We start from the raw sequence: 11732 nt of genomic DNA on the forward strand, positions 1-11732 counted from the left end.
TTTTAATAGTGGAATTAGCTCTAGGTATTTATAACAAAGTTGTTTATAATTTGTTAAGATTTCAAAAAAGTTTAGAACCACATTTGTTGGACTTGTAGAACTCTATTTATAGCTGTTCAAATTGGCATGTCAGATTTTATCCATGTTTTGGACAGAGATGCATTCATTGGATTTGTTAACTGTAAAATCATCTTAAGATGATTATAAGAAAGTTGTAGGCAACTTCATAATATTTTCAAAAAGTTATGATTCATGATTGTTGGAGGTCTAGAACTCCAGTTATGCTTCTCTGAAGTTCCTATTAGTTTTCTGTACCACTGCTGTTTGGGCTGCATATGCAGTCTTGGTTGTGCAATTATTTTCGTGGTGTAAATGATGTTTGCTGTGGTTGTAATGAATACCAAAGTTGTAGATAATTTCATAACATATGTTGTGATAAATTTTCATGACCATAGGCTTGATAATTTAGGAGCTATAGATTTTGTAAGTTCGTGGTCAGATTTTGCATGCTCTATGTACAGATCTGAATGATTGTGTTGTTTGACTTAGCTACGCTTTGAATCATGTCTTGGACATAATAGAAGAAGTGTAGTTACTTTCATGGTCTTTCCAAATTGTTAAAGATCACCTCTTTTGATGTTGTAGAGCTCCAGTTATAAGCTTGCTAAGTTGCATAGCAGAATCTGTCCAAGTCTGGACAGAGGTGCTCAATTGTGCTTGATTGACCTTGTTAATTGTGGAATCACCTTGTGATAATAATAAACATGTTTTAGATAATTTAATAAGCTTTCTATAAAGTTAAGTTTCATACTTGTTTAATGTCGGTAACTCCAGTTCTGCCGTTTTGAAACTACTACTACTTTTCTATCCTAGTTCTGTGCAGGTCTAAAACATTGGCATGTTTGACCTAGTTAGCTTTGGAATAAGCTTTTTGTGATAATAACAATGTTGTAGGCAATTTCATTAGCTTTCCAGAAAGTCTAGGATCACCTTCTTTGGATGTCTGGATCTCTAGTTATGGTTAAAATAAGTGATTGTTGTGCTGCTGTCCAGAATTCGATACATGTGTTAGGTGATTGTTTTAGCTGCTCTTGTTTTGGGCTAAACATGTTGTTTAGTTTTTGATCGGTGCATGTGTGCAATATCTGAACTTAAGTTCACTTGTGTACCATGCCTAATATGCTTGCTATCCCTCTATAATAGGTTGTGTGATTTTAGTTAAATAACTCTAGGTGCCTATGCCATGCATGATCTTATGTTTACCTTGAATGCTATTATGCGATGCATCTCATATTACCATTCTTCATATTCATGCACTTGCATCTTGCATCTCATCTAGGTACGCTAGATGAACCACGTGAAGGGCGTGATGTTGGAGCCGAACCCAAAGACGGTGTATGGTGGACCTATCCCGAAGATGGAAGGACTGGACAAGTGCTAGGATGGGAGATGCCCACCAAGCAAGTGTCGTCTAACAAACACTAACCTAGTGTTGGATCCCAGGAAAGCCCCGGAGCATTCTAAGCCTCCTATGTTTTTATAAATAGCACTTGAGTTCTTTTATGTTTCACGCCTTAGGTTCTAAGAGTTGATTGGAACCACTTGATGCATAGAACTACCTTGTCCAGAAATATACCTTGAGCCCTATGTAGGTCTAGGATCGAATATATGCTTAGCGATACTTAGACCGGTAGAAGTCGGGTGATTTCCTGTCACCTGCAAGATATAGGTGGATACCAAAGCACGGTTGGCTATATTTGCTATCGTGGAAATAACCATGTGTTAATAATAAATGGAGACCGGGCGGGATGTCGATAGAGAAGCAACAAGGCATGGAGGTCTTGGGTGTGGATCTATCCCCGTCTGTGTCATTTAAGGGCCGATTCGCTGTACGTCCTCATGTCATGTTGAACGCATGCCTATCACTTAGTTGGTCGGATAACTCGTTCCGACGACGAAGCCGAGTAGCTCAACTTAGGCCGGAAGTATGGGAAGTGAAAGTGCGCACCCTGGCGGTAGTAAGGATGTGTGAGGAGCCATTAGCATAAGTCCAAGGTGAGATTGACCACCTGGCAGAGTGGACTCCCTGAGGGCTCGAAACCGCGATTCCTGAGTTGTACCAAAGGTGACCTAAGGCATACCATGGCTGGTAGACCTGGGTTTGTGTTAGGAATACCCCTCCAGCTGGATAGGAATCGATTCGAATCGCCGTCTCTCCCAGATAGTGAAAACTTAACTGAGCAGCGGCAACGTAGAATAACTTAATTGAACTTGATGGTTATAATGATGATGGTGATGTTATAATATTATACTGGCTATGGTTACTATTGCCTGTTACTAAATGATATCCCACATGTTTGGCACAGGTTAGTTGCTAATATAGAGATGAATAGCTATAATTAACTTGGTTACTGAATTGTAAAAGGTATAGCTCAACTCTTGGTTTTTATGCAAAATGTTGTCAAGCTAGCTCCACCTATAAAGCCTTGCATACTCCTTGGTGTCACTTTATTTCTGGTTTATGATGGGTAAGTCTAGCTGAGTACATTCGAGTACTCAGAGTTTATCCCACCATGTTGCAGGAGAAGTTCTCGGCCTGTTGAAGATGGTGGCTAACCGCCGGTGGGCTTGGTGATTCTATATTTACTTCTCATCTATATGCTTTTGTCTGAGGATGTCACTTATGCTAGCAATGTATTTGGAACTTATATTAATGTAATCATTTGAAAGCTATGTTGTTTTCACTAATCGGTTTTGAAACCCAAACTTGTACTATTATTTGTGAACCCATTTATAATATTATTTTCGCTGCAACTCTACGTATGTGATGTGTATTTGCTTAATTACGCGATCTTGGTTGTGATGTTGATTTACCGAGGTCCTTCGTGACACTCGGCGGACTACCGGGTTTATATAAGTGAAAGTATGTGCGCGTCAACGTGCTAAATGGGGACAGCCGTACTTGATCTTGTATAAATTGGGCGGTTCTGTTACACTTACCACTCGGTGCTTGCACGCACCATTGTTGTACATTGGAGGGGCTTATAGTCTTGCGAGATCACACCAACCGCGTTTGTGGTGTGGCCGCCACCGTGTACCGGAGGGAACAAGGCCCGCGGCGTTTTGACCGGAAGCTTGATAGTGAAGACGGCGGGGACCATCCGGGAGAGGCTTGCCGGAAGGCACGTCGGAGACCCACTTGCGTGTGGGGAAGGCCCAAGGCTATCCACGGAGTTACCCGACCAGGAGCTTGGTCCTTGCGAGGGGCTCCAGCGAGGACTAGGGGGAAGCTTGCGCGCTTCTCGATACATCGGTAAAAATACCAGAGTCATCGACGATAGTTTATATATCTCTACCTTGCTCTTTAGCTTCCACATTTACATTGATTGTATTACTCCTTTTGCGGTAGAGATAGCAACACACTAGCAAAACCGTAGTTGCACATTTAGATAGTTTTATCTTTTGCATAGGTTTTGCTAAGGTTAGAAAAAGAGGCCATAGTTTAGAGTTAGAATTTTAAGTTGCCTAATTCACCCCCCTCTTAGGCATCACGAAACCTACATGGGGTATAGGGTTGTTTATATAGGCCGGAGCGTCCATCGTGAGCCCTTGGATCAAATCGACTTAAAGGACGGCGTAGATGCAACCTAGGAGGCGGTGGAGAACTGACTTAGTAATGAGGGGCTAACTGGTGGACCCCAGGGGCCGTGCAGCCTATGTGTGGGGCTGGCCGATCCCACATATTAGTGTCTCGGGCTCCGCTTCAGTGGAGAGCCTTCTAGAGTCTTCTAGAGTCTTCCCACGTCGGTTTTGCTGTGGAATTACGCGAGTTCCTTTGACGAATAGGTCCCCATTGGCGGTTTTCTAGATAAACCCTACTGAAAACACAGATTCACCAAAACTCATGGAATTTATTAGTTTAGACCCCTATACCTATGTTTGGTGATGGAATTAAGTATATATGCAAGTTATGTTGATGGCTTATAATTCATGTTAGTGACCGTCAACAGTGCTCATATTCCTTTGGCTCAAACACCAAATCTTCCAAAATTGTAGTGGTTTAGGTTCCCTTGTTATACACACCTATTCCTTTTCTATTCTTGTATTTTTTCTATTCCTCTACTCCGTAAACTTGGGGATCTAAGGTTTTGCTGGCATACTTGAAATTGCGTTCTTGAGTTTTGAGTAAAAGATTGCCAACATTTTGTTGGCATCTAGCATTCTAATTTCCTTTGTGACTAATCCTAGGAACATCTAAACTGTGGAATAATTAGGTTTTCTAGTGAGGTAACCTAAATTGGGCGAATGACATACATGTCGCTTGTTTTTCAAGATGAAGCCTGACTTTTTTTTGCTTTTTAGTATTATAAGTATAAGAAACAATTTTTAATTAACAACATATCTAGTAATAGTAGTTTTCAGAAGTTCATTCTCTACAATTTTTAGAAGTTCAATCTTTATGAAGTTCCCATGATCCTTGTGGCCCACAAAGATATCAGCAAGTGCATTGTCCCCGTTGATTATATCATGTCTGTTTCATTCATTGCTTCTTTTATGGAGTTGTTGCCATCTATTGTGACATGTAGTATACCATAAAAATCTATTGATCCATGTTAACCCTTAGAGTCTTGACTCGCCTAACATATGAACACCCCAAACACTTAATTCACAACTTGAAAAGTGCCCTAGGGTTGTTGAAGTTCCTCGGTGTAGCATGTGTAGATATTTAGGCAAATTTGAGTATAATTTAATCCAAAAACTTAGTAAAATTTTTTTGACAAGCATGTGCACGTGTGATCTAACCGTTGGCGTTATATTGATCATATAAAAAGAAATAAAACAATTGGAGTGTTAGCAATATACCCTAAGACAGGACCAAGGCCGTGACTTCGTTCCCACTAGGCGACATAGGGAGCTTATTGATATCATAGACCACAGTCGATGCAAGACGAGGTATGCAATACAGTCCTGCGAACAACCATAAGAAAGTAGTCGTACATGTACTACTAAAGTAGATGTTCTCCTTCATCGTGGACTGAATTGCCAGGAATAGGAGTGTCCTATACATTGGGAGCAAGGAGAGAGCACAAAATTATTGAACAAGAAGTCCTTCACCTCTTTAATCAAATTAAGGATGATTCCAAAGATCAGTACATCGCCGACATACAAAAACAAGACCACACCTTCACCCCTACCATAGAAATAGTACACGCATCTGCCAGCCTCATTCACAACAAAAAGTAGCATATGTCAAAGTTTTGTCAAACTTCTCATGCCATTGCTTAGGTGCTTATTTCAGACAAGACAAAGACTCAACTCTTCTCCTGTGAATGTCTTTGTCCTAGCCTTCTCTTCAACATCAAGAGAACCATTAAGGTCAGCAACGCCAAATTTTGTCTCAATCACTTCCCACATTTCTTTGGCAAAAGACAACATGTAGATGTCCACAATGTTTTCACCTAAAACATTTATTATGACATCTTGAAATAGGTTTTCGGCAACCTTGAAAACTTGCTCTTGTTTAGGAGTAAACTGTTTGGCCTTTCCTTATGCAATATAAAAGATGTTCATAGTTGTCAACCACAAGACCATATTAGCACACCACCATTTGTAATTCATATCATCAAATACATTTGGCTTCGAAGCAACATCAAAACTAGTAACCAAAAAGTACCTATTATAGGGTTTTTGGATCATTAGATGTTTAGGAAAATTCGGGCATAATTAATTCAAAAAATTAGCAAAAAGTTTGTGAAGTATATACATGTGTGATCTACCCATTGACATCATACTGATCATATAAATAAGAAAGAAATCATTGGAGTTGTAGCCCACTAGGTGACATAGTGAGCTTGCTGAGATGTTGTGAACCACCGTCGATGCAGACCGAGGCACACAATTCAGTCCCGCGAACGGCCACTTGGAAGCAGATGTACTTGTATTGAAGTAGCTGAAGTAGTTGTTCTCTTTCATTGCGTACTTGATCATACATAACATTTAATCTAGGTCTTAGGATTCATTGACTTTAGTCGAATAAAATTAGAGCAAGGCCAATTAAGATCTAACAGCATGCATGGTGACCGTGTAGAGTTGTTGGTGTTAGTAGTAGTTATCGCCATCGTGGGGAGGTAAGCACTGGTGTAAAATTCTCTGCCTTGCTGTCTTGATCAGTAGGTGCAGAGCGTGCTTCTTTCATTGTAGTCACCCATAACTACCTGGAACCTTTGGCGGGTCAGAGCTAGGACCACCCCACCATCCCAATTTTATTCAACTAAATTGTTGATATGTTGGCAATTCTAGTTCCTCCATTATTAATATTTGTAAATGGTGTGTGGGTGTCAAGATAAATGCATGGTGATGTTGGAGACTTCTTTCCCACACACAAAATGTCTTAGGCATGGTGATCCACTTTTTTTTCAATTTTATACAACCTAATTGCTAATCTATTGGCAATTTGAATTGCTGGAGCAAAAGAGAATATTACCAGCTTGTGGGTGGGAGTGGTTCCGCATTTAGTAGATGAGGTCTACCAATCTTACAATAAGCTGATGGCAAATTATTTTTTGTGGATCATGATCTTGAACATGCAGAATATATCAAACTTCTTTTAAATGCTTTTGAATATTTGTCTTGGTTCTAAATTAATTATGTGCTCCTAGAGGATGATCGAGACAAATGCAACGAAAAAGACATATCCAATTACGACCGATATAGATGGAATCAAAGTCGTTCAGCAATATGCTAATTAGTGTGTAGATCCAAAATGTCATAAAAACGAAGCTTCCTCTCCCTCTAACAAAGCAAAGGAATGATTCGGTTTACAGTTACATGAGAGAACACTTTTCTCAAGATTAAATACTGTATCTTTATATGGGTGTTCGGTACCTTTCAACTAATTTGGAGAATGAATCTACCAGTATGTTTATGTGAATGTAATAAGGGCAGCTCCAACAATTGACTCATGAGCTAGCTCTAAACATTTTCTTCATATTTTAATAAGAGATAGAGAAAAGCTAGCTCATGTCAAGATTATGTGAGAGTGTCTTGTAGAGCTATCCATATTATATGCTATATGCTAAAAGTTAATACTATTAAAGATGTTGGCTTAGAGAGGTAGTAACTACTTGTACGGGTGTCCTAAGTGTGCTATTCTACTTAGGGGGTGTTTGGATCCGGCTACTAAATTTAGGAGGTGTGTCGGGAGGATATTGTATGGGATATTCAGATACTAATAAAAAAATAAATTACATAATCCGTCAGTACTCCACGAGACGAATTTTTTAAGCCTAATTAATCCATCATTAGCACATGTTTACTGTAGCAAAACATTGTCAAATCATAAACTAATTAGGCTCAAAAGATTCATCTCGTAAATTAGTCGCAAACTATGTAATTAGTTTCGTAATTAGTCTATATTTAATACTTCATGCATGTGTCTAAACATCCGATAGAACAGCGACTAAATTTTAGGAGAGACGACCAAACACCCCCTTACATGTTAGTGGTTGGTCGAACTAAAAAAAATACGCGTAGGAACGATCGGCGAATATCCTACGTGTAAAATGTCACACGTCCTAGTCACGTCATCTCTTATTGCAGATGACGTAGTTGCACGACAAGTCAAACAGCCCACACTGTGAGCCCTTGTTTAGTTACACCTCAATTTTCAAAAAATTGCTACAGTACCTATCACATCGAATGTTTACGGCCGTGCATGGAGCATTAAATGTAGACAAAAAGAAAAACTAATTGCACAATTTGGTGGGAAAATTGCGAGACGAACGTTTTGAGCCTAATTAGTCCATGTTTGAATACTATTTACCAAATAAAAACGAAGATGCTACAGTAACCCCAAAATCCAAATTTCCCGAACTAAACCGGGGCTGAACTTCGCGTCGGTTATTGTGCAGCCGAAACACGACCGGATACGACGAACCTGCGTGAGAAATGAGAATTTGGGGCTGAGGCTGCGTTTAGCTCAAGGAAGTTAGAATTTGAGATTACTGTAGCATGTTTGTTTTTATTTAACAAATAGTATTCAAACATGGATTAATTAGGCTCAAAACGTTCGTCTCGTAATTTCCCACCAAACTGTGCAATTAATTTTTTTCGTCTATATTTAATGCTCCATGCATAGGCCGTAAACATTCGATATGACAGGTACTGTAGCACTTTTTGAAATATTAAGGTGGAACTAAACAAGCGCTCAAGGGCGTGTGCGTGTCCGCTGCTGCTGCCACAGACCTGAACGCCAGTGGATGACGGAAAGGGTGACGCAACGGGTTGCATTGGGGCACGCAACAGGTTAGGAGACGCCCACTTCGACACGTATAAATGTACAGCGACACCGCTGCCAGGAGACGCAGAAGAAGCAGAGCAGAAGCAAAGAGAGAACGCCGGCGACCACCGAACAGGGAGGCAAGATGGTGCAGCAAGCAGCGAAGGAGGTGATCCCGCTGATGACGCCATACAAGATGGGCCAATTCCAGCTCTCCCACCGGGTGGTGCTCGCGCCGTTGACGAGGTGCCGCTCCTACGGCAACGTGCCGCAGCCGCACGCCGCCATGTACTACTCGCAGCGCGCCACCAAGGGCGGCATGCTCATCGCGGAGGCTACGGGGGTGTCGGCCACCGCGCAGGGGTACCCGGAGGCTCCCGGCATCTGGACGCAGGAGCAGGTCGAGGCGTGGAAACCCATCGTCGACGCCGTCCATCGTAAGGGTGGCATCTTCTTCTGTCAGATTTGGCATGTCGGCAGGGTCTCCACCAATGGTATGTTCCCATCTAGCACAAACGTATATATCTTTGTCAGCTCCGATTATACTACGGTCCTATTCGCTTGTCTTATAATTCATACTTTTTAGCTTGTTTTTTCAGCTAGAATAGTATTTTTCTATCGCAACAAATAAGTCGGAACAATATTTCGACTTATTTTTTCAGCGAAGCAAATGGAGCCATCATTATTTCCACCACTCTTTATTGACATTGTGGCTTCGTCATGTTGTTTCATTATGTACTAATGCCAGGTGAAATAAATGTACTTGTTGAAATTATAGAAAAAAGAATCTACTATTTTCTAGATCGTCTGATTTGGAGACTTGTCCAAGGAGATTTTTTGTCACCTGTACCTTTCGTAATTCCCTTCTTTGGCAGACTATATAATGGAATCCTCATGTAGCATTTCACTGTACCTCGTGAGCTTACCGCGTGAGCTCATAGCTTTTTGTGAGCTTAACCAGCATTTCTTTGTTTGATGAGGAGTTGGTTGTCTAGTTGGTTACTGAGGCCTTGTTTAGTTGGCAAATTTTTTGGTGAAATGGTACGGTAACACTTTCGTTATTATTTGGCAATTAATATCCAATCATAGTCTAATTAGGCTTAAAAGATTCGTCTCGTGAATTTCGTCTAAACTGTGTAATTAGTTTTATTTTTTATTTATATTTAATGCTTCATGTATGCGTCCAAAGATTCAATGTGACGGGAAATCTTGAAAATTTTTGCAAAATTCTGGAAACTAAACAGCACCTGATTTTCCTTTGATGCAATTGGCAGAGTTTCAGCCGGACGGGCAGGCGCCTATCTCGAGCACGGACAAGCAAATTTCCCCGGACCAAATTTCCCCGAGCGCCGAGCCCCAAATGGTGTATTCAAAGCCGCGCCGGTTGCGGACTGAGGAGATCCCTGGGATCGTTGATGATTTCAGGCGAGCCGCACGGAACACAATTGAAGCCGGTTTCGATGGTGTTGAGATCCACGGCGCGCACGGATTCATCCTCGAGCAGTTCATGAAGGATAGCTGTAATGACCGCGCAGATGAGTACGGCGGCAGCCTGGAGAACCGGTGCCGCTTCGCCGTGGAGGTCATAGACGCCATTGTCCGCGAGGTGGGCGCGTACCGCGTGGGCATCAGGCTATCACCCTTTGCTGACTACTTCGATTGTGTGGATTCCGATCCCGTGGCGCTTGGCCACTACATGATCCAGCAACTCAACAAGCACGAGGGTTTCCTCTACTGCCACATGGTGGAACCTCGAATGGCAATTGTCGACGGCCGTAGGCAGATTCCTCATAGGCTCTTGCCGTTCCAGAAGGCGTTTAACGGCACATTTATCGCCGCCGGCGGGTATGACCGGGAGGAAGGCAACAAGGTAGTGGCAGAAGACTATGCTAACCTTGTTGCATATGGAAGGCTCTTCTTGGCTAACCCGGACCTGCCTAAGAGGTTTGAGTTGAATGCGCCACTGAACAAGTACGACCGTTCTACTTTCTACACGCAAGATCCCGTTGTTGGCTACACGGATTACCCTTTCCTCGAAGACGGTAGCAATAATGATGAGTCAAGCATTCAACCTTAATCATATAGACAATCAATCTGATCACAACTAATAATGTGGATGGTTCATCAAGTATGAGTTCATCATTATTTCCAACCTTCTTTATTGAGATTCTGGCAGAGTCATTACCTCATGTTGTATCATTCTGTACTCATATAAGGAGAAATAAATGTACTAGCTAAAATTATTGGAAGAAGTATCTACTGTTTCTAGAGAATCGTTGTCACGTGTACCTTTCAAATTCCCTTCTTTGGCACAGTACAATGCAATTCTCGTGTTGCATTTCACTGTACCGTGTGAGCTTATAGCTTTTTGTGAGCTTACCCAGCATTTCTTTAGTCTTCTTGTGCAAATTATAATAGTCTAAATCCTTATGCAACAATTCATTGAATCCTCGTTGAGTCATATTCAGTCAAAACTAGATTTTCAGTAGTTTAAACACTGAAGCAGTGTTTGGAATGCCGGATTTATGAATTCCTTTCTAGTGGAAAGGTTTTTGCGGTTGTATGTTTTGAAGGAACGAGAATCCACTGCCCCCTCTTGGTTTCAATTTCTTCAAGAACTCTGCGAGATTGTTCGATGCCACTAATTGGCGAACGCTCACTATAATTTAATCAGCGGACGATTCTCCGACAACTTCCAGACTTTTCTTTTTAGAAAAATAATTATTCCCACCTGCTTCCTTTTATGGATGGTCTCCTTCACTTTTCAGGCAGAGGGGCACGCGCATCTCATTCTCTTTTCGCGCGCTACTACATGCGCGCAGCAATTTCCTTTTCGCGCTCTTACGCACGCCCACGTTTTCTTTTTGTTTTTTTTTAAGTGTACGCGCATAACTTACACTAACTGAGTTAACAACATAACTTCGAGGAATAAGTTAAGCGTGCTAAGTTATACAAAACTACTTATTCTTTTTCGCGAGCTATGTCCACGAGCAATTTAAATTTTGAGAACAGCTATGGGAATAACATTCTCTTTAGGTTTCATCGGTATTTTTTCATTTCAGAAACTAATCATTCAGGAACATGGAAAAATGGTTTAAAAGGGTGGGGGCAAAATAAAAGTAACTTTTACACCCTATACTACACAACAAATTCCATAAGATGGTACAAACTTGCATAACAAGATATATAATAACTTTCATAACTTGTGCAACTATGATAGTCAACATCTCTGCAACTATGATATTCAACATATCTCTGTCTTCAAATGGAAGATCTACAAAATATTTAATATTTAAAATAACAAATAAAAAACAAAGTTGACAACAAGAAACACATAAGTTAATAGCAAAACTAAGATGATTATCTAACATTGTGTGATAAACATGAAACTAAGTACAATAATTTAATCAAATAAGTTAGGTAGCATACAGATGAAAACACAAGTTAGATACAT

At 40.9% G+C, this 11732-nt stretch overlaps 1 protein-coding gene across 1 annotated transcript; it reads left to right on the plus strand.

Annotated features, from left to right (window-relative positions):
• The first annotated feature begins 8352 nt into the window (after positions 1-8352).
• LOC136521028 (12-oxophytodienoate reductase 1-like) lies at positions 8353-10530 on the plus strand. The gene is made up of 2 exons (XM_066514748.1): positions 8353-8772; positions 9553-10530. Exons 1-2 carry the CDS (start codon positions 8424-8426, stop codon positions 10353-10355), a joined length of 1152 nt encoding a protein of 383 aa, XP_066370845.1. The 5' UTR covers positions 8353-8423; the 3' UTR covers positions 10356-10530.
• Positions 10531-11732: the final 1202 nt, after the last annotated feature.

Source organism: Miscanthus floridulus, chromosome 18, assembly GCF_019320115.1.
Source record: "Miscanthus floridulus cultivar M001 chromosome 18, ASM1932011v1, whole genome shotgun sequence".
NCBI lineage: Eukaryota > Viridiplantae > Streptophyta > Magnoliopsida > Poales > Poaceae > Miscanthus > Miscanthus floridulus.

Bases quoted from the DNA above. Each gene is read 5' to 3' on its own strand.
- LOC136521028 (XM_066514748.1), top strand. From the start codon at position 8,424: ATGGTGCAGCAAGCAGCGAAGGAGGTGATCCCGCTGATGACGCCATAC. The intron at 8,773-9,552 runs GTATGTTCCCAT...TGCAATTGGCAG, and splicing joins CGGCAGGGTCTCCACCAATG to AGTTTCAGCCGGACGGGCAG.